Below are 22,408 nucleotides of genomic sequence, written 5' to 3'. Positions count from 1 at the left end.
GATTGCTTCTCTAAAACACAAATATTTTTAGGTATTTCCTGAAAAAAGGCTGACTTTTACGCCCTTCTAGTACCCCAGTGAAGGATACCGCCGTGGGAGACAGATGTATGTGTGAATGGATTGACTTGTTTTTGATTTGATGCCATTTATCTGAAAATAAAGACATAACTATATCCCGCGCTGATCATTTTTAGGACGTTCTTAACATTTAGTTTTAGATTTCACCGATTTTCAACTGTAGTTGAGAGTGTATCTAAATTAAGGAAGTTGTTTTGAAAATTTCCGTCCCTTCAGTTTAACGGAGGGTCCGTGAACGCATCAGCGGCGGCAGGGACAGAGAAATGGGCTCGTGAAGCCGAATGGCGAGTATCGCCCGTTCCCCCCTCACGGAGCTTTAAACAGGTACCGTTCTCGTGCCGTGGCGGTGGAACGTACCACTCACCGGGATGGCTGGTGGTTTTATTTCGACCTTTTCATCAAAGCCTGCCCGCCCCTTTCGTCCTCTTCCGATTTACCGTTATTTATCTGCTCATTGCTTCGGGGTTTCATTGATGGAACTCGGGACTTTTAAGTTTTGACGCGCTTGTTTGTGGTTACAATACGTCGTGTTACCTTCTCCGTGTATGTGATGGGTTTCCCCGGGAAATCGATACCGTAAATTAACGGTGGAAGAGGTCGATCCGCCGCCTCTCAAGCTAACGCTGAAGTAAACACGCTTCGCATAACTTTTGTCGTTAAACTGTGCCTGGTTAGTACATTCGTATAGAAATAACGAGAGTAATTAATGATTACTAATTATTAGCCTTGGAATGATATTGAGCAAGGTTTTTTTTCCCACTCAACATGTTTTCTAATGTTTTTTTTGTTTTTTTTTAACATAAATGGCCTTTACTAGACCAAAGAGGTGGTTGGAGGATGGTTGCAACAGTAACTTTACTAACTTAGCTTTAATTACTGTTCATGTAATTAACAGGATCGTTTTAAACTGGAACATGAGATCGGCAGATGCAGTGCTAGCCACAGTATCTTGATCATTGTCCTATATTTTGGATTTTTCCAACCACAGATTAGCTCCTTGTTTGACAGATGAATGTTGTAAATGTCAGAGCGGTTGCACAAGCAGGTGTGTGTTAAAATAAACCCTTGCTCGATCATTATCCCTGTCTAGGTTTGTCTCAAATGTTGCGTAAAGACCACTGTGGTCTTAGTCCCGAACAATTATGGGGGTTAGAGAGACTATAGATATTACTATCACCAAGGCTGCCAGGGTTGCTAGGCAACGGGTGTTCTATTTAATGACAAAACTTTAGACCGTCTGGTAAAGCAGGCCACTCTGAGTCTGTTTTGATATCGGGATTACATTTACCTTTAAATGGAAATAAAGAGTCTTTATTTACTAAAGAGTTGCTTTATTTACTGAGGCTCGACCATCCAGGAGAGTCCGTGAGTCTTGTTGACGGCCTTTCTCGTCTGAAGTGTGTGAGAGGTGTGTGAGAGGTGTGTGAGGCTCCTGAGAGCCCAGCTCTTCTTGGCAGCAGGTTTCCCAGCTGACAGTGGTGCAGCAGTCAGGTGACCTGAGCATCCCAGCATGGCGACAGAACCAACACAGTTACAGTTACCCGTTAGGATTCTGAAGCAGGTTCTCCTCCTAAAGGGCTTTTTATTTGTCTTCCTGTGTGATCGTTTCTCTTCGGTACGTAAAGTCTCACTCGGGTATTTGGAACAAATCTTCCCTTGAAACTTTAATGTTGAATCTCACCAGAATGAAATGTGCCTTTCTTGAGATGATGGAGCCAGGTGTTTTGAGAGTGATTCTTATAGGATATAGATAGAACTTGCTTATGTAGGCCATGATCAGATTTTATGTTTTCCTCTGGTGAAGCTAATTAGCAGGTAGCTGATTGCTGTTTGGTGATAATCTCGTTATTGTCACCGTAAATGCTCCCATTTGACATAAATGTATTAGCCTGGTTCTTGATGCGTTCCTCGGGGTCTCTATGTGGAGGTTCCTCTGGTTACTGTTATCACAATTCAGCAACACTTCAGGAGACGATATAATCTGTTCACACAGGTTCGGCTAGTTTTGGCTAACTTCTCGTCCATGTTACTCCTTCAGGAAAAGGTCTGATCAGAGGGAACAATGCCACGATGAATCAGAACGGTCCATCTCTGTGGACTCAGCTCCCTCAGAGCAGCCGGGCGCCACGTGACCGCTACAAGCACGCCTGCTGCAGCTCCGATGGACACGTCTATGTCCTGGGAGGGAGAGACAGCAGCTGTCTGAGGGATCTCTGGAGGTACAGCGTTGGTAAGGAGGAACGTCGCTTCTGCATTCTTTTGGATATAAATAAAGGAATAAAAATACACATCTAATTTACAGTCTGCAACGAGTGGACAGAACTGAACTGCAGGGGTGAGGCTGCACCAGAGGAGCTGGAGGAACATTCTATGGTGGCTCATGAGGTACAGGAGCTGCTTCAGCCTTTGTTCATGGTCCACCGTGTTGGCTTGTCGTAAATGGATCTCTCTTTTCAGGGTTTTCTCTATGTGTTTGGCGGCTTGTTGGATTCCGCATACTCAAACAGCCGATATCCCCTCTGGCTGTTTGACATAGGTGAGTTTTCCTGTGGAGCCGTGTGGCTGGCGAGGCGTGCACCAGCACGCCTACATGTGAGAAGCTTTCAGCGTGAATGTTCACCGAGATTCCTTAACCTTCATAGAGGAAAACACTCTCAAAATGGGAATGTTTATATAGTGGGATTAAAAGAGAGACATCTAGATTTAAATGAAAGGCTCTCTGCCACGTCTCAGCTCAAACACCCTCCTTCCTGCATCAGTTACGCATCGAGTTCGTTTCTGCGTCTGTAACATCACTGCAGCGCCGCTCTCTGTCCGCCATAAAAACTGATCATCTCACGTTTGACCCCAGCTTATTCAGATAACAAGTTTGGAGTGTCAGATTTAGTGCAGAGCAGCTCAGATGGAGGCTCAAAATCAGGAATCATTGATCCAGAAGTGAAAGAGTTTCCTGTTCCACGCTCTCTTTGCATGCCAGTATTCAGATTATGGGGTTTTCAGGCGTCTAATATGTATAATAACACTTTTACTTCAGTACCATTATGTAGCATCCTACCTCAAGAATGGGATTTGTATTTAAAGACAAGCAGATTTTGTCCCATCAGTCATGAAATATTCCTCTAATCTTTTACTCGAGCTCCACTAAAACTTCATTCTCATTTGTTTGCGGGTTTTAGCAAAGCAGAAGTGGATGAACTGCAGAGGAAAGTCAGGATCCACTCAGGTGCGTTGAGATAACACCCAGCAGAAACAGAAACTGTGTCTCTATGAACACCCATTTTTAGCACGGACTTCTGCTTGTCCATGTTTCTATTTAGATAGTTTGGTTACGAACTGTCCCCTTTAATAGCGTTTAAAACAACAACACAGTTACAACTCCCACTATTGGTCATCGGGAGAATTACAATTAATTACGCTTGAAAATCTGGAGGGAGCAAAAGACAAAATAAAACATGAAAAACAAAAGAGTGTGGGAGTGGAACCCGTGACCTCCGGACACTCACACGTGCCTCCATGTTTTCCCCGTGTGACCAGACGCAGACGCCCTCCAACAGGAAAGGCCACAGCTCCGTGGTTGTCGGCTCTGCCATGCTGGTGTACGGCGGTTTTGTTGACCTGAAAGGATCCTCGCAGGACTTTTGGAGCTTAGACTTTGGTGCGTTTGAGCTTCAGCAGCAAAGGCACAAGCGTCTCTCCTGTAACTGCATGTTCGTGTGCGACAGACTCGATGGCGTGGTCCCTCCTGAGTGACTCTCAGCACGGCTCGGTGGGTCCCGGCTGCAGACACGGTCACTCGGCCGTCGCTCACCAGAGCTGCATGTACCTGTTCGGGGGGTTGAAAGGTCTGCGGGAGCAGAGAGACTTCTGGAAGTGGAATTCCACCAGCTGCACATGGACGTCACTCAGAAACAAGTACGTGATGCCGTGGGTCAGCCGGGGTGGATGGGCAGGTAACTCGAGTATAAAAGGGCCACTATGGAAAAAAGACTTAAATTAGAAGACGTGCATCTTTAATTCGGGGCGAAGGGGCTACGGGACGACGCCGCTTGGGCTTAAAGCATCAAAGGTGACTCCAGTGTTTTCCTTGTGAACCCGCTCATGCTTCCTGTCGTCTCAGGTCCGGCCCGTCCAGGCTCACGGGCCACTCAGCTGTGGCCTACAGAGACGGCATGCTGCTGTTTGGAGGAGGGGAGAGCCAGCACTCCCCCAGCAGCTGCCTGTGGCGCTACAGTTTCACCTCTCTGACGTGGACGCAGGTGGCCACTCTGCCAGGCTCCAGTCCCCCAAAGAAGATCCACCACAGCTGCATTGGGCTGGGCCCCAGTTACAAGAGCAACAGCCACAGCTCCAGCTCTGGCTCAGGGATTCAGACCAGGCTGCTGGAGTCTAGGATGAGGCCGTTCAAGAACAAGTGTTTCCCAGCCCCGCTCTCTTTCCTCGGATCAGATGGAGCCATCGAGCTGGAGACGTTCAGCCAGGACCAGTGTTACGACACCAAACTGCGAGCCTCAGAACTGATCAAGAATGGGACACAGCAGCTTGGAAACTGTCTGACGTTTGAGAACAAGGCCTTCGGGAAGAAGAGCTCAGATGATGAAGAGGATGGAGATGCAGCCCTGCATCTGCCTGATCTGCTGTTGGTGCTGGGAGGAAGACCCTGTTCCAGTCACGGCCCAATTTCTGTGTGGCAGATGACTCTGACAGACTCCTGACGTACTGGAGCAGACCATCCCCAACCATCAGTGTTATGATGTCGTGTTCTTGTACTGTTTCATGACTTTAACAAAATAACCAGAAGTATTTTATATTTTATATGAATTTACTGTATTTTTTAAGGGGTGTGATGTTACCAAGGTACCGCGAGATGGCGCTATTGTCCGAAAACCAACGGTCACTGACAAGGAAGAGGAGTTTGAGCTTTGATTTGAGTTTACAGAATATGTTAAGACGAATGAAAGACATTAATTCAATGTGACAACACTGTGATCTGCCCATCACAGGATCGTTACAGTTGTATCCTTATCAAAATAGTAGATTAAAAAGGACTTGAATAAATCTACAAATATCTTTTTCTGTGCTATCTATCTATCTATCTATCTATCTATCTATCTATCTATCTATCTATCTATCTATCTATCTATCTATCTATCTATCTATATCTATCTATCTATCTATCCATCTATCCATCTATCCATCTATGATGTAATGACAGACTTGCTGTCAATAGAGGGCGGTATTGATCCTTCAAACAATATGAGGAGCCATGAACTAACTTTAATTTTTATTCATTCATACAAGTGTTTGATGCTGACTTCATTGAGTATCTTTGGTTTAACTGGCGTTTATTTGTATTTTTGATTTTTCTACAGTTTTGTAATCATACTCATTTTAATACTTATTTTAAAATGTCTCTCTTTTAAAATGAATGCCTCACAAACCGAATACAATGTTTTTTTTTCCTTATGGGACTGCGCTCATTTGCATATAAAAGACGTATGAATGAGCAAATCGTTCCACTCCACACCAAATAAGATTAAAAACCATTTAAGTGGGAGGAGAAAACAGGCAACCTCTGCGCCGGTGGCGTTGCCATAATAAAAGCCTGGTGTGTCAGCGGTCTGGAGACATCGTGGCTCGATAATCTTAATCTTTCGTCCAGTTGGTGGAAATCCCCACGTGGTTTCGACTGTATAAAAACTTTGGGTGTGCGGAGCCCCTGTTGTCGTGATTGCAAAGAGGAGGAGAGGAAAGGAGGAGGAGATAAAAAAGAAAAGAGCAGGGTTCGGAGCAGCAGCATCTCGCAGGAGTTGGCCAGAGCGGCGCGCAACACACGACACCCAGGGAGGGCGCACACAAAAGACGCGGGACCCCGTTGCCGACTTGCTCGTTTCTGCTGGACTGCAGCGGAGCTTCTGCACGTTTCTCTCAATGAGATCATTTGGACGCAGTTTAGTTCGTTGCTTTTAAATGTTCAGACTTCTCGTCCTTCGTTTGCTTTTGGTGGCTTGATCGAAGTGCGTTCACGCTTCCAAACTCCTGCCGGCGCCCCGCAAATCACTCCTGAACTTTTCATTTTGCGCAGAGAAGAGACGCGTTGGAGGATAACACTGAATACTGGAGATAATAAGCAGCACTGTTTCATTGTTACTTTTGGAATATTAAAATGTAATTTGGCCTCTATGGATTCCTCCAGGTGTCTCAGCTTTGGACCCCAACTGGATGTTCCCCCGGAGTTTGTAAATTAAACACAGCTTTAAAATCACATTCGTATGATAAAAACTGACCCCCTTTAGCATTAGAACTGTAAACTTTGGAGAAATCATGAGCGTACGCAATCTCCTCGTGTCCTGCTTAGTTGCGTGCGTTTTGTGCGTGCGCTGCATTTCGGCGACCGGCGCGGACCCTCAGAGCACAGCCCAGGAGTCGTGCGCTTCCTGCGGCCACAGAGCGCCGGATCAGTCAGAGCGGATGAACATCGACTTCGTGGAGGCGGTGAAGAGGCACATACTGAGCCGGCTGCAGATGCAGGACAGGCCGAACATCACGCACTCCGTGCCCAAGGCTGCGATGGTGACCGCGCTCAGGAGGCTGCACGCCGGCAAAGTTCGGGAGGACGGGCGGGTGGAGATCCCCAGCTTCGAGGGGCAGGCTGCCTACAGCAACGAGGTCCAAGCCGAGACCTCGGAGATCATCAGCTTCGCCGAATCAGGTAATAATCAATAATTCATCACGAGCAGCTCTGTGTAACCCGTTGGTGAACCCATCCAGCCTTTGACTTTATGTGAGGGTAGGAGGCCAGGTGCGTAGCAAAACTCCAATTCGGGGGGATTTAAGCACTTGCGAAGCTTATCATTGTGCCCCGAAAAGATGAGATAACCTTTTAAAAAAAAAAGAAAAAAGAAGCCATAAACAAATTGCAGCGCAGTCATCATTTTTAATATCTTATTACATCACAGCCGGTGAAGCCGTTTGTGTTAAATCCTCCTGTTTCAACCCAATGAAAATAGAACAGAAATGAAACCAAAGACCTTAAATTACCCCTGTGTGTTGTCTAGGGGATAAAAAGAACCTCTGAATCCAATTTTATCACTAAAGCTGTGCTCACACTCAATACTCCAATGTATAAAAGCCCCTTTTCAGGACGGACAAAGTCCCTCAATTGGCCATTTATCCCTTTCTCCAACAACGTGTATCTAACTAATTCTCAGCGTTAGTCCGGAGAGAACACCCTTTCTGTGCCTCCCTCTCACAAACAGACACCATTTCCTGAACTCACACTAAAAACCTTGATGGAATCCCCTGATTGGCACTCAGCTGTGGTGAGACGTCTGGAGGGTTAACGCGAAGGCGAAGACGACCAGCACTTCGCCCTCGGGTCCCTGCAGGTACAATTAGCCTGAGCGGGACCTGCTCTGGCCCCGCCCACTGTTTGGGAATGATCTGAGCAGCCGCATGACCGGAGAACAAAAGCCAGGCAATTATTATAAGAGCACTGCGTGTTCCCACTCAACCTGGCATGTCGACGTTGAAGCCTTCGACAGAAATTACAGACACGGGGGAAGAAGTCAGAATAATGCATGAGGCATTCGAGTTCATGCAGGATTGTGTTGGAGTGGAGGGCCGTGGCGCTAGTGTGTGCCCATATTATGGTAAAGAATGTTTTTGTCATTCCGAAAAGTTCACTGGGCTCCTTTGCCATTTGTTTTTTTTCCACCCTCTGTATCCATTCTTCCTCACACCTTTGAGCCATTGTGCGGCATTGTACCATGGTGCTGGCTCGGGTCCCTGCTCCCTAGACCCCTTCTGCCTTCATGGCCAGCTGCCTTACCCCCCCACTCACTCACCCACCCACCCACCCTTCACCCCCCACGATCACATACTGTGGGGCACGGCACAGAGACGAGGTCTTGAGAATCCTCCAAAGCAAGACGAGCAGGATTGATGCATAGGATCGGGGAATTATCGAGTCTATATGGACCGGTGCCTCAAAAATGTGAAGAACAAATTTGTTTCAGATTAACATTAGTGTGCACGAGTTGTATACATATCGTTTCCCAATCCCCCTTTCACAAGGTGAACTGTGGGTGCCTTCCGAGAGAGGAGAGTCCTGCCAGCCTCTGCTGGTCCCCCGCCTCTCTGACATGGTCCCTTGCTGAGGGATTCGGTGTCCCGTACCCACGGGAGCGGAGCAGGCAAAGAAAGGGAGGGAGAAGACAGGGAGTTGATGGAGGAGTTAAGATCAGTACGCTGCGATTCTTCGTCGTTGCCGTACGGACCCAGTGAACTTGTAGCGAGTGGTCCAAGACACGGGATTAAGACTTCATTATGTGAGGTCATTAACTCTGACCGGTTCCTCGAGTTTGTGGGTTTACTTGAGGACACGGCTCTTTCATGAGGAGCTGTCAGTCAGAGGCTGTCCTGGAGCTGAGCAAGACCTTTTCCTTATTCCCTCACCGTTCAGCCCGGCTGCCTTGAGATCCAAATGATCGGTCAGATCTTCCACCAGGACGTCGTGCGTCACCATTTAACCATGATTTATCCTCTCTGTCCCAATAGAACAGTGCACTTTATCCTCACTATAACCAGCCCAGCGTTTGCCTTTCTGCCCCACTTTAACCAGCCCACTCTATACTTTCAGACCCAGTATAACCATTTTATTTTCTCCGTCTGTCCCAGTACGACCACTTATACTTTCTATCCCAGTATATTTTGAAAAAAAAAACATTAGCTTTAGCTTTTTATGCTGAAGAAACCTAAAATTGGCATGCTGATTCCAAAATTGCAGTCAGTTTTCTTCCAGCAGGTCAGTTTTTTTTTGCTTCCCCCCCCAGCTAAACTGAATTTCCCGGTCAGCTGTAGTCAGACTCGCCATCTAATTACGACTGGACTCATCTCCAGCTATGTGGTAACTCGTTAGTGCCGTCACAAGCGAGACAGCGTGGCGAGAGGTGTGTGCAGCTCCCGACAGGTCAGCACCATCAATGTCCTATATAATGTTACTATAGCAGATCCTAGAGTTCAAAAACTTGAGCTGATAGAGAAAAACCGAGTTTTCTGCACCCAAAAATGAGTTAAACAAATTAGTTAGGAAGAGTTAAAAACAGCTGTTGGACCCAACTCAACAAAAATGTGTTCCCCAGTGAAATCATTCCATATATCCTCTCTGTCTCTGTACAGCCAGTCCATGTACACGTTCTATCCCAGAATAACCATCTATCTTCTCTGTTCTACTATAACCAGTTCATTTAGCTGCTCTGCCCCAGTGGAACCAGTGCATTTATCCTCTATAACCATTTCACATATCCTCTCTTCCCAATAGAACCAGTACATCTGTCTTCTCTGTCCCAGTATAACCAGTCCATTTAACATGTTTTGGAGTTGTCTTTGATTCCTTTGATGATTCATATTACTTCATTATTAAATCAGCATTCAGAATAAATAAAAAACACTAAACATTGATGACGTCACCAGATTTCTTTTGAAGTGCAGCGAAACCTGACGCCTGTTGTTAAAAATAATGAGTGACGCTGTTTGAAAATCATCTATTTTTTAGTTTTGTCGGCAGAAAGGTGTAAAATAACCGGCCCATTTTCTCTTATTATTGGAACCGTTCACACGTGAACACCGTGATCACATGACAGACAACCGTGACCAGAGACGGGACCGGTCCTTCTCCGTCCCTCTTGTCCTCTCCCAACATGGAGTCTCCCCTCGTTCCGGCTCACACTCGCGCTGCTCCGCGTGCACGGGGGCCCGCCGTCCCCGCGGCGTGTGGTCTTGTCGACAGTGGCTCTGAGTAATGAGTTCTGCCATAGTTCCACGGCCTCTTCCCCGGCCTGGTGGCGCAGGTGGGGACACGCTGAAAGTAGCTCTTTATCCAGAGGAGCCCACCCAGGTGTCCCGCCCGCTCGTGCTCACCGGCAGCTTTTTCCAGCGCGGGGGTCAGGTGAGACGTGTCGAGGCCAGCTACGCATTGTAGAAGTGGATGAAGGAAACAATTTGTTCTTTTTTTAAAAGGACCCGAGTGGAAATATGTTAAGCTGCACGGCTGTCAATGTATGGATTATTTATGATGTCCCAGGACTACCAGTATCAAAGGTTACCCTCATATATCCCGGCAAAGGTTCCGGCTACGTTATCCAGCAAACTCAGGCAGTTCTTAGAAGTCTCATTCATTCATAACAGTTTGGAAGCCGTGGTGGTTTTCGGGATGTGGTGCGTTCAAGACCCAGCAGAGGAAATCAGTAACGGAAGCTGACCGTGTTTCAACAGGGAGCTGAGGTCATGAAATCTTTCAGCTGCTTTATTTGTTACCGTAAAGTATCGCATGGCGTGGTCGTTTACTGAAGGTTCGAGCTGATCGGGACTAATAACGCTCTGGGATGTCCACTTGATGAGTTATTTGTTTCCGGACTTTAAATATCCCACAGATTCTGTCAAACAGGTGGAATTTAGTTGTAGTCAGTTTTTTTCATACGAAAACTGACTGAGCGAATTGATACCAAACTAAAAGGGTCTCAGATCAGCTGTGTCCATCCGTCCGCAGTCTTTTGTCCTCCGCCCTGTCTGGGTCTATAGAACTGAACTAGAACCTTTCAGGCTGTTCAGTGATGACATTTATTTTCCACTTACACTCCCCTGTCTCTTCATCACTCTGCCACTGTTGCTTGTTGCTGTTGAGGCACGTACGAAGGCGCTGGCGCTGGCGCCCAGAGAGATCACCTCATGGGCCTTTTGCAGCTTAAACAAAGCTGCCGTTCGGTTGGTTCCTTCGGCTTCAGATGGATTTCAACATGCGCTCATATATGCTCACTTGATCGCTCAGCCACAGGCTTTGGTATGGAGGAGGCTGATGGCTGATGCACTGCTGACTCTGGGGATGGGTGTGTGTTAATGAGCGGAGAGCTGGTCTGAACAGGTTCCTCTGTGAATGTAAAGCCATTCCTTACAGGAGGAAGAGGCGTGAGGCGCCTTAAAGAGGCGGGGGCCCCTGTCTTTGGTAGCCACCTATTGACACTGACACACTAATCAGTCGGCAAACAAAGTAATTTAGCTGCTTTCAAGGGCGCTGCTCCGCTGAGCCCATTGCACTGAAATCTCCTGAAATAGAAACCTTTCAAGTTACCTCAGGGTAATTTGGAAGACATCATTAGGCTTGGAGGAAAAAGAAAATACAAAAATACTGCCAGTGAGAGCCCATTGCCACCTTTGGACTCCTGGGATCTCGTCATTGTGCTCCAGTAGAAAGTGCCAATGTCATGTAAATGGCTTTTATTTTTGCCTCATCATGCTTCGTGCTGAAAAGCCACGCGTTTCAATGGCGGGCTGCAGCGTGGCTGTCTCCCAGTGCCTCACAGGGGGCTTTGTGCTGTCACTCTCAGGCTGTTCGGACTGTAAGGAGGGGTACGGAGGTTGGGGGTTGGGAGGGAGGGCAGGAACAGCGAACTCGGTGAACCCCCCGTGGATCTTGGCTTTTTCCTCCATCCTCCCACCTTTTCCACTTTCGTCCTCCTTTTTCTTGCAATGCATTGTTTCTCTCGCTTCTTTTTATCCACGTCACTGACAAAGCTGGACCCGAGGACAACTGGGCGCCGTCCCAGAACTGGCATGTCACAGCTGGCCTATCAGAGACCGCCACGGAGGTCACCTGACGCAGTGGTTGAGCATGAACGGAGAAAACAAGATCCTTAAAAGAGGGAGCGGTGCCCTTTTTAAGAGGCTTTCCGTTTTTTTCTCTTTGTTTTTCTGGGTTTGAAAACTGATCCACAACCCAGAACACATCTTTGGGTCACACCTAATTCTCTTCTTTACCAAACTACCAAAAACCGCTTTGCGTCGCTAACAACATACCTGAAGCTAGTTGTCATGGAGATATTTCAGCCATCACATGACCCAAGTATGACCACATAATAACAGGTGGTCTCGGGGTGGGCGAGAACGATCTGTGGCATCAGATATGTTATCACAGCACAACCCTCCCGTACCCTGTAGCCATGACAACAGATGATACACTGGCCAGCGCTGCATAAAATGTAGATCTGAATTTTTTTGAAAATATAGTACCAAATGTCTTTTACAGATGTTTTCCGTTTGTATCGGGACTTTATTTTGTTTATTCGTTTAAAAATAGGGTTTCCAAAGGGGGAAAAAAGGTTGTGGGAACAGGATTCGTCTCACTCATCCAACGCGGCAGCACCCATATTTACAGATCTTTGTTCAGATCAGTGGAGTTGACCTTTTATGGTTTTCTGTCTCTAACAGATGAACATTCAAACTCCAAGCCTGGCCTCTACTTCCTCATCTCCAACGAGGGAAACCAGAACCTGTATGTGTCCCAGGCGAGCCTCTGGCTTTTCTTCCGTGTGCTGCCTGCCGGCCCTGAAAAGGGTCTGAGGAGGAAAGTGACTGTCAAGATCCATTACCAGGAAGCAGGAGCTGCCAGCACAGAGGGAGGACCGGGAGGTGGTGGTGGAGGAGGCCCCGGCCGCTGGGCTCTGGTGGAAAAGCGCGTAGATCTCAAACGCAGCGGATGGCACACTTTCCCTCTGTCAGAGGCAGTGCGAGCTGTTTTCGGGAAAGGAAGTCGGCGGCAGGACTTGGAAGTGCACTGTGAGGGCTGCGAGACGGCCGGCGTGGTCCCAGTGCTGGTGGACCCAGGAGACCCTTCCCACCGGCCCTTCCTGGTGGTACGTGCTCGTCAGGTAGATGGAAAGCACCGCATCCGAAAGCGAGGGCTTGAATGCGATGGCACGAGTGGTGGCCTGTGTTGTCGGCAGCAGTTTTACATTGACTTCCGTCTCATTGGCTGGAACGACTGGATCATCGCACCGGCCGGCTACTACGGCAACTACTGCGAGGGAAGCTGTCCAGCGTACATGCCAGGTGTGCCGGGCTCAGCTTCCTCCTTTCACACGGCGGTAGTCAACCAGTACCGCTTGAGAGGGATGAGTCCAGGCTCGGTAAACTCCTGCTGCATTCCAACCAAGCTCAGTACAATGTCCATGCTCTACTTCGACGATGAATACAACATCGTAAAGAGGGACGTGCCCAACATGATTGTGGAGGAGTGCGGCTGTGCTTGACTCCATCTGGACCACCTATTAGCTTTGAACTGGTCAAAGAGCCTTTTGTACAAACATTGTATGGTACACATATACACTATATCTATACCGACTGTATGTGCAAGCAACACACATACTGGTACACTCGAGCAAGTATCGGCGTTGTGTTTGCACGTGTGAGCGTGAGTGTGTGTTATTTATCTTCATGGCAAGCTTGCTGTAGTGTATGCTCGGCGACCGACCAGCCGTCGATGGGATGAGAAGGGAAAGATGATCACCAAATGATAACTTGTTGCTCTAGTTTGCCATTTCTAGTAAAAAAAATAATGGCGTCGTCATCTCCTCTTGAATGAAGATCACAAGCGCTTAACAGAACAGGATCAGCCGATGGGCTTCACAGTCCCGACCCCTCCGACCCTCCTCAAAACTTTAGCACAAGACAGACTTGTTTTTGAAAGCACTGACAACTCATCCTGCTTATACAATTCAGAACACCAGCACTTCCCGGCAGACGCAGTCTGACTGTCCTCTCTGGTGGAATTAGATCAACAGCGCTTAATGCTTCTCTGGATTAAACCCTCGAAAGGAACAAGCTGCCGCCACCTCCGCCGTTGACAATTTTGCTGTCGGTAAAGGAACGTCGGCATCCTGCTTGCTGCAGGCCCTGCTACTATGACAACTAGGTGAAGATGGATGTCATAAGTGCACTTGAAAGTGCACAGGGAGGGACCGCTCTAGAACCGCTTCCTCCTGCCCTCCGAGGCCCGGTAAGAGCGGGTCTGGTGGTTGTGGATACTCTAGTTTGGGCCCAGTGGGTCACCACAGTGCAGTGAGCACTTCCAGAAACTGAAACGCACGCCCCAAATAGCACTTGTATAAAGAAATGCCTTCCGAGGGGTACTGAGTGTCCTGTTCTATCGCTAAATAAGTGCCACATGAGCTATGCAATGTACAGTAACCTATACCCGTAATCAACAAGCTCTATTAGACTGAATTTTCTTTCCATCTTCTCACTCTTTTTCTGTTCAGTCCTTGACTCTTTATCAATACTTGAAATGTAATCTTTCGCCTCCTTTCCAAAGCGAATGATTGTTGTGACATTTGCACTGAAAAGTTGCGGAAAAAAAAAAACTGCCATTGAAAAGTTATTTTTATAGAGGAGAATTCAAATCGTTGTTAAAATGTATTTTACCTAATTAATGGAACCAAAGAGGCCAAGATTTTAGCTATTGTACTAAGATGGCGAGGCCATCAAGTTACCATGTACAATACACCTGTTGATCCTTTGTAATAGGCCTATGACTGTATCAGGGTACGATCTTCATTGCTTAGCTCTGTTTTCATTCTCTGTTTTGTACCATAAGCAATTTCATTTTTTTCTCTTTTAATTCTATTTTTGTTTTCTATTTAATAAGAAAAGCTATTTTTAGTTCCTGTCTAAGATTCATTGAGTCAAATAAATGTCATCTGTACAGTTTATGTAAAATAAAAGTGTTTTCTTAAAATATTTGCACATTTTTGCCACTTGTTGAAAATTTTTGATTCTATAAATCATCACTGAATTGAACTGAATTGAAATGAATAATACAGAGCTGCAGACAGTTTGATGAGTTTTGGATTGTTTCAAGTTTTTTAAAAGTAGTCTTGTTTATTACAAATTTTAAATTTTGTCACAACTTAGGAATTTGTATTTTGGGAATATGGCAAAATTTAAAAACGAATCAAAAGGAACAGGAAGTTGGTGTGTCTTTACCAGTTTTAACGGTTTAGTTCCAGATTAGCTCACGGTCATCCTCACTGGACAGATCCAGATGTGATGTGACGGTTCCAGCTTGATGAAGAGTCATCTGCACACACGTCATCGGCCAAATACAAACGATTGTTTCGACTATTTCTGAACAAAAAGGGCCCCTGGCAACATCCCCCTGAACCCCATAGTTCAGGTTGTGTGTGATAAATTGACAGCAAAATGGACTCAAAATTGGGAATAACACATATTCCCAAAACTGCTGACTTTTTGAAGCCAAATAAGGTAAGAAAGAAGAAACTGTCAGTCACACCAGAGGTAGCACCACAGGGAAAAGCCCCCACAAGCAGGGACCTGCGATGTGCTGAGAGAAAAGGGAAACTGACTCACTGATTTCTGGTGCGTCTGCTTTTTTTCCAAAAATTCTTCAATTTCCTCCTGCAGATCTTTGTCGGCCTTTAAAAACTTGAGTGTATAAATAGTTCACAACCCAACGGAACAGAAGGAAAAGAGAACAGAGAGGCACGTGAAGCTGCTACTGATTGATTAACTGATGGTGATAAACATTAGAAACAGGTCAGGTGATGGAACAATTTCAGATTTTATGGAGTGCTTTTGAGGTGTCTGAAAAGTGATGTGTTGCTTTGATCTGAGGAAGGTGAGGCTTCAAAGATCTGTTCGACCACACCTCAGCCTTTGACTGAGAATATAATCATCATTCTTTAGCCTTCAGGCAAGACTCTGTCTTACACTGCAGATCGGTTATTACAAGTATGATTAACCGCTACACAAGTATGACACCATTTGCCAGTTTTTTTACATTGTATATGTGTGTTTTCTGCGTGCGTATAGCCATTACCAAACACAACTATTCTCCAGGGGTTTCTGAATGTTAAGCTAGGTTTACAGTTGCCTTAGCAAGCAGCACCAGCGTGTTGACATTTGTGTGCAGCAGCAGCAGCAGCAGCAGCAGCGGCGGCGGCGGCGGCGGCAGCGGCAGCAGCGGCGGCGGCGGCGGCGGCGGCGGCGGCAGCAGCAGCGGCAGCAGCAGCGGCAGCAGCAGCAGCAGCAGCAGCAGCAGTAGCGGCGGCGGCAGCAGCAGCGGCAGCGGCAGCGGCAGCGGCAGCGGCAGTGAGTCTGGCCTGTGCCAACACCCTCCAACGGTTGGAGTTCATGTAATGTTCCTGCCTGGTTCCATCAAAACAAATCACTTGTTCCCATAAAGTATCACATGGATAATTGCTCGCAGAACTATTAGAAGGTGCAAAGCTGTAAAATGAGGTATGTTTGCCTGCAGGGGAAATAGCAAGTCAGGAAAAGGGATCATCCAAGGCCACCGGAGTGACAGTATTAAGAAAGAAAAGCAGCAAATAAATAACCAAGACAGTTGCCAGAAAAAGATCAAGAGTGTTCCCACCCTGTTTTCCATCTCCACAATGGAAAACAATTTCGAGCTGAGAGCGATGCAAAGCTGTCTTCTGCTTCTTGACACCTGCCAAAACCTCCACAGCTGGAATGTTAATGATGCCGACGAAGAGCTGAAGATGCCCTCAAACGTCAGAGTGCTAAAGTGCTGATCTCAGATATGGTGAGGAGACACCCTCACGCTGAATCCCCCCCGAGTGGCGTGCACCATAAACAATTCAAGCTCCACAGCCTCTGCTTATCTTCCTGGCCAAATACTGTCCGTCTGCCCTCCCTCGTCTAAACGCTCCACAGGTTGAGGGCAGGTTGGACGGGGTCAGCAGTTTTATCACCCCCGACAGCGCTCGCTCATCCGTCCCTTCGGCCCGTCCACCTTTGCTAATGAATTTACGACTCCAGGGGTTAAACAGTCTTCTGCTCGATTTTTCACCTCGACCTTTGTTTGCTGACGAGAAGGAGTCTCGACTTTTAGACTTTGAATTGCATTTTGGATTTTTATTTCACTGGTGAGTGGCCAAGCTTTTCGTTTTGACACAGCAAAAAACAGCAGAATTGTCCACCTAACATGTCCAAAAACATCATATTGCAGAAAAAAGAAAGCATTTAAAGCCAGAATGTTAAACTGGAGAGTTGACATAACAAATGTTTCAGGGACGTTGGGGGAGGGGGAAAGAAAATAGTAGAATAAAACAATGTTTTCAGTTAAAAAAAAGGGGGAAATGTACTATTCCTGTAAATTCTTGTGATTATTCGTGTCTTTAATATGAGCTTCTGACCCCAGTACATGTGTGTATGTGTCTGTGTGTGTCTGTGTGTGTCTCTGTGTGTGTGTGTGTGTGTGTGTGTGCAGGTGTGTGTGTGTAGGTGCATTCTTCTTTAACCCCACTGTGATCCAGCCCTCTGCTCACAGCAGGATTTCTCGTCGTGCCCGTTACAGGCTGACCCTTTGTTTCGGCGTCCACGGGCAGACTTATTTTAAGGATTTATGTCGTGGGTCCCCTTAAGACAGGAGGCTTATTCCACTGCTGTTTACTTCTCCCTACAACACAAAGTGACATTTTGACCTGTGGAGCAACGCGGACCGTGGTCCCGGCGAGCTCTCTCTCACGGGCAGATTACTGGACTAAAAAGGCTTTGCAACTTGAAAGCATATTTGAGAGCACTAATGAGCAAAAAGCTTCATTAATCCCTTCATACTAGTTTTTCAACATTTCTGTTGATTACCGCAGTACTTGGCTAAAAAGTGGCTAAAGTGGCTAAAGTGGCTAAAAAGACAAACTAAAATTTGTGCATGTTCCACCTGCGAATGATTCTCCGTGTGCTCATGTCCAAAAATAAGGCCACAGAGGGAAATTAGTTATTTTCCATCAAACTGTTCATCGTGTGCTGGACAACAGAAGCACAAAATCTCACTTGTGACTATTTTGGCTCAGTTCTTTGTGTTTAATTGAGTAACGTGAGACAGCAACTTAAAAATTCTCAAATCTCACCGGCGTTGGAATAACAACGTTTAGAACAGGCTTAAAATGCAGGTCTCAGTTCCTGATGGAGGAGGTGATGGGTCAGCCTGTTCGGCTGGGCGACTGTGTATTTTTGTGAGTCCACAGTGTCATAATGTCACGGTTGTTCCAAGACAACTGAAGCCTTGTCATCAAATTTGGCTTCTCCCTCCCCCAAAACTATGTCTCCCTCCATCAGCTTCTCACCTTCTCACCCCACCTTCCACCGTCCTGACCTCCTGACTCCCCCAGCACTGAAGGCACACTTGCTGGGGCCACAAAGCTCTCGTTTGTGTTGTCTCTGTAAGATCATCTCTGCCCAGTGAAAGGGGCTATGTAATCCTGGGAACGGGAGGAGGCTGTGGGGTTGGATGAAAAGGCCAGCAAACAGTGCGTGAATGGTTTTTGCTCATTCACATGTTGAAAACTATATTAAAATGAAAGACTATTGGGAAAACCTGAAATCATCAGTTGTGTTAGCATAGCAATAGCACCATTAGAAATGGCTACTGTTGTGGTGAGGTTAATAGATACAATAATATCTAGTTATATTAATCAAAAGGACATTTTCATGCATTTTTCCTCACATATTAGCATAAATATTAGCTTTTTTTTAAAAAAAAACTCCTGGATTCAGATGTGGATTTGGATCAACATGGGTATTTTCACCACTATTTTCCAGTCAATCATGTGATTCCTTCATTCCAACCTGACGAGCCAGCAAACAGCTTGATTGTTTTACTTCCCTTTTTCTTCTTACACCAGATGGACGATGGGTGGAGACGTGGAGGACACATCAAAGCCTCCTGTCTCAAACATGCCTGTGGGAATAAATAGTGTACAAGATTGTCTGTCCTTCCCATTTTCTGTTCAGAAAATTCCACATTTGTGATGAACTGGAAGAGAAAATCTGCTTTGTGCCCTGAGAAAATGGTTTACAGGATGTCTGAGATGAAGAAGAAAGTTCACTTTCACACAGCTTGAAATTTCCCAAGACTGCCGGAGTTATGTTGTTCTACCAGGACAACCATGTTACAATCACATAAAGAGCTTCTAGAACCTGATGTTCCAGAATCAGGAAGGCAAAATTCTCAAGGGAAAATTTAAACTGCAAAACTGCTAGATTTATATAAATAAAGAGTTTCCATTTTGTTGGCCATTTTACCCTCAACAATGGCATGAATCACATGACTGACAGAGTGCTTTATTTTAATTTAATTCAGCACCACAGATGAATAAAGACAATCATTAATGAAGGGATATTAATGGTAATAGATATGTGGTCATGGCATTGAACTCAAATGACCACGGTTGGTAGGGTTGGGTGTGCCGTAACCCCGGAATACAGACGTAAATCCCAGAAATAATCCTCTTTATGCTGTATGCAATAATCCAAACTATAAGAGTGCTACACAAACAGGAGGCAGGCGGTTGTTACGCACTCGTGTGTCAGCGAAACAGAAGCGAGCACGTTTCACATGATATAAAGCATAAAAACAAGGTTTTGAATAATGCATAAATCACTTCCATACGTGTGCAGTGGGATTAATGAGCGGGGGAGAGTCCAGTGAGGCGCCGACACCAGCGCCGGACTAATTAGGAAAAGGTAATTTATAATTTAAGCAGGATGGTGAAACTTAATGTTCCGAGCAAAATGGAACATCCAAGAGATTAATTAGGTTAAACTTGATTAACCTAAGGCTTGAATGGGTGTTTGTTTCTTAAACTTACCTGACGTGATTGAACGAAGCTGTCAGAACGCCAGCAAATGAACGACACTGCGGCTTAAAGTGGCTGCAGTCATGCAACATTCCAAGCAGTGGGAACACATGTGGCTCCATAATTAGTTCTAATGACTTCCACGCTACTCACAACGTGAGACTCTTTTCATTTCTGTTATGAGACATTTAGCAGCTAAACTTAGCTCTCCAATGGTATTTTGAAGTAACGGGGAATTTCTTTTATTTACAACTTTTAAGGCTGAAGAATCCTGGAGACTAATAGCCAGCGTGCTCCTGGGAGTCGGACCTAGAAGCAGCATGTAAACAGTCTGGCTTTTGTTTCTGGGGAACATAGTTTCTGTCCCAATTCAAGTGACAAATGCAATAATCAGACAGCGTGAATGAACCTGCCCACACACTCCAAGTCGGGAGAAAAACCCATAGAAAAAAACATTTATCTTGAACATTGCTTCCTTCTGACTCTGTGCACCTTGTATACACTTTTATGTAAGTGCTGTGTGTCAGAGGGGAAATTCCAGTCTGGGGGATCGAAGGTGTGTCTGAGGATCATCTCTGACCACTTTAAAGCGGGGCCATCATCACTGTTCCTGTATGACTCTTGGCCCCAGCTGCATTTCTTTCTGTGGGCTCATTATTCTAGCAGGTGCCCTATTGTCCCGTCTTTGCGGGCCTTTTCATGAGCATACCAAAAACACAACACCAAAATATGCAGGGAGGAGGAGGAGAGTGAGGAGGAGGTGGAGGGATGGCCTGAGTCGAAGCGAAGAAGTCCCAGAGAAACTCTGGCATCAAAAGAAGAGAAGATGCTTTGTTTCGCAGTGAGAGCGAAGTGGGAAAAGAAGGAGATGCTGGGTTCCAACAGCGGTGACTTGGACCCCTCCTGGAGGTGAAAACAGGAGACCACCAAGTGCAGAAGTTCCTATAACAAAAGCTCAATGTTGTCCTTGTAGAAATGATGTTGTCAGGACACGAGCCTCTCCTGCTGTGTGCATGTGCTTCTGTGACCTCACTGGAAAGTCCTTTTGGTCTGGAAGAAGTAGAACAAAGGAGCCGTTGACAGATGTTTCAATAATAGAAGAACAACTGATGCTCTTGTGTTTTAATCTGACAGTGCATGAGTCAGTCTTGCTATCATCTGGACAGTTTATCTTAAAGACACACACGTGTGTGTGTAGGTGTGTGTGTGTGTGTGGGGGGGGGGGGGGGGGGGGGGGGGATAATAACTTCAGTGTCTAGTTGAAGATAAGAAAGACAGCTCATTTTTGTTGCATTGGTATTGTTAACAAGGTTAATTTGAGGGTCTGAGCAGGTTTAACAGAACTCTTGAACATCTGAAGGTGATAAAGTTGATCTTTGATTGGAGGTAATCTTTAACCCGCCTCTGATTATCACCGCTGCTCTGAAACCATCTCAGCGTCTGCACGACTGACCGCTGATAATAATAATCCCACGTTATATCACCTCGTTATTTATGGAATCTTGAACTCACTTTTCAAGTATGCCAAAGATTTTTTCGATTTGCACGTATGTGTCAAAACGAGCACGGACGTAATCCTGCACGGGTTCAGGTTGGAACAGTCTCCCTGACAGTGTGAAGGGAAACAACGCTGCATTCTTCCCAACACTTGCCTGGCGCCAACCGTGGAGGGAGATAAAGCCAAGAGGTGAGCGAGAAACATTAAAGAAAACAAACAAAGAAAACAGCTAATCCCCGCCGATCTCTGGCCCACGAACTCTGACGGAGAAACTTCTCTCTCGCAACACGACTCTGCTGCGGCGGGAGCTGCCGGAGGGGCCAGAACATCGGAACAGCGCAGACAGAGGGTCTGGGCCGGGCTGGACCGGACCGGACCGGCCCTCCCCCTGGGCACCGACTGACAGGTATCATTTATATCCCAATTTATTTCCAAGCGTCTTGGCTCAGCATGTCTACCTGAGAGTGTGTGTGCGTGTGTGTGTGTGTGTGAGTGTGCCACACACAGACTCTTATTGCCTCTCATGGCACAGATGATTTAAGAAGATGAGATAGCATCTGGAGTTACCCACCCTCCACAGTCTTTTTCCTGCCTGTACGTCTTTTATTCTCACATTACAGTGGAGAACATGATCCGTGCACGTGATGAGCAGAGTGTACACACAACAAAGGCTTCTGTTGTACCAGGCCGCCATTGTGCACCATTGAATGTCCCCTAAAGACTTTTATTGTTGACTTTCTCAGGTGCATTCTGAACATTCCTTGTGAATGTGCCAGGAGCAGGTTAAAGATTTTTCCTTTTAAGGATGTGAGAGGACAAAGTTGGCTTATCAACAGGAAGAATAGCAGCAAAATGACCAACTGCTCCACAAATATGGTACTTCTGGTTCTTTTCGCTGCAGATCTTCTGACCCCATGAAGCAGAAGCTGCTTTGTCACTATGTTTATTCTGCTTGTGTAGTGTCCAGAGCTCCTCAACCACAGAGTTCCTGCTCATCAGGAACTATGGGGAGCACCTGTCCTGTCCCACAGGTGGAGCCAATCATCTCAGGCGGGAGGCTGCTATAAGGGGCGGAGCTTGCCAGCACCTTCAGTGGGTGATTTTTGAGTTGCTTTGTTAGTTGTCAAATTCATTTGTTCACCACTTGTTTTCATGTCATTGTTGAGTGTTTGTTGGCTTCTGTAGACCCAGCAGCACCTGTCAGAACCCTGAATTATTTAAGTGTCCTAGTGTGTTTTACATTCTTCATTTTAAGTTCTTCACTGAACTCTGAATGTCCTGATGGTTTTTCAGTTGATGGTCTAAATATTTTAGAACTAGAGGGTCTGTGTGCTGCTGATATCAGTTCCCTCAATGACAAATAAAGATTTCTGAATTGAAA

At 46.2% G+C, this 22,408-nt stretch overlaps 2 protein-coding genes and 1 long non-coding RNA gene across 6 annotated transcripts; all 3 read left to right on the top strand.

Moving 5' to 3' along the window:
• The first annotated feature begins 1 nt into the window (after nt 1).
• Nucleotides 2-5,136, top strand: klhdc3l (kelch domain containing 3-like). 4 transcript variants are annotated; one of them, XM_029837881.1, is made up of 8 exons: nt 2-105; nt 2,117-2,308; nt 2,381-2,463; nt 2,536-2,614; nt 3,255-3,301; nt 3,613-3,733; nt 3,801-3,990; nt 4,196-5,136. In XM_029837881.1, the coding sequence occupies exons 2-8, from the start codon at nt 2,149-2,151 to the stop codon at nt 4,788-4,790; spliced, it is 1,275 nt and encodes a 424-aa protein (XP_029693741.1). In that variant the 5' UTR covers nt 2-105; nt 2,117-2,148; the 3' UTR covers nt 4,791-5,136. The 4 variants fall into 4 exon arrangements, with proteins under 4 accessions (XP_029693741.1, XP_003962221.1, XP_029693818.1 ...); XM_003962172.3 differs by lacking the exon at nt 2-105 and adding an exon at nt 281-402; XM_029837958.1 differs by lacking the exon at nt 2-105 and adding an exon at nt 432-706.
• Nucleotides 5,137-5,275: 139 nt separating this feature from the next.
• On the top strand, nt 5,276-14,652 carry inhbb (inhibin subunit beta B). The gene is made up of 2 exons (XM_003962135.3): nt 5,276-6,787; nt 12,340-14,652. Exons 1-2 carry the CDS (start codon nt 6,400-6,402, stop codon nt 13,158-13,160), a joined length of 1,209 nt encoding a protein of 402 aa, XP_003962184.2. The 5' UTR covers nt 5,276-6,399; the 3' UTR covers nt 13,161-14,652.
• A 6,178-nt stretch (nt 14,653-20,830) lies between these two features.
• LOC105417659 (uncharacterized) lies at nt 20,831-22,408 on the top strand. Its single transcript, XR_965217.2, has 3 exons — nt 20,831-21,433; nt 21,771-21,903; nt 21,988-22,408. It is a non-coding gene; the product is annotated as an uncharacterized lncRNA (long non-coding RNA).

The sequence above is a fragment of the Takifugu rubripes genome, chromosome 1 (genome assembly GCF_901000725.2).
Source record: "Takifugu rubripes chromosome 1, fTakRub1.2, whole genome shotgun sequence".
NCBI classification, from domain to species: domain Eukaryota; kingdom Metazoa; phylum Chordata; class Actinopteri; order Tetraodontiformes; family Tetraodontidae; genus Takifugu; species Takifugu rubripes.
Note: the sequence above shows the minus strand (reverse complement) of the source record. Positions and strands in the feature narration are given on the sequence as shown.

What these genes read in the sequence shown, in the direction of transcription:
- inhbb (XM_003962135.3), top strand. Translation starts at nt 6,400, where the DNA reads ATGAGCGTACGCAATCTCCTCGTGTCCTGCTTAGTTGCGTGCGTTTTG. An exon ending in CATCAGCTTCGCCGAATCAG is followed by an intron (nt 6,788 to 12,339) that starts GTAATAATCAAT and finishes TGTCTCTAACAG; the next exon opens with ATGAACATTCAAACTCCAAG.
- klhdc3l (XM_029837881.1), top strand. Translation starts at nt 2,149, where the DNA reads ATGAATCAGAACGGTCCATCTCTGTGGACTCAGCTCCCTCAGAGCAGC. An exon ending in CCTCTGGCTGTTTGACATAG is followed by an intron (nt 2,615 to 3,254) that starts GTGAGTTTTCCT and finishes TGCGGGTTTTAG; the next exon opens with CAAAGCAGAAGTGGATGAAC. An exon ending in CTTTTGGAGCTTAGACTTTG is followed by an intron (nt 3,734 to 3,800) that starts GTGCGTTTGAGC and finishes CGTGTGCGACAG; the next exon opens with ACTCGATGGCGTGGTCCCTC.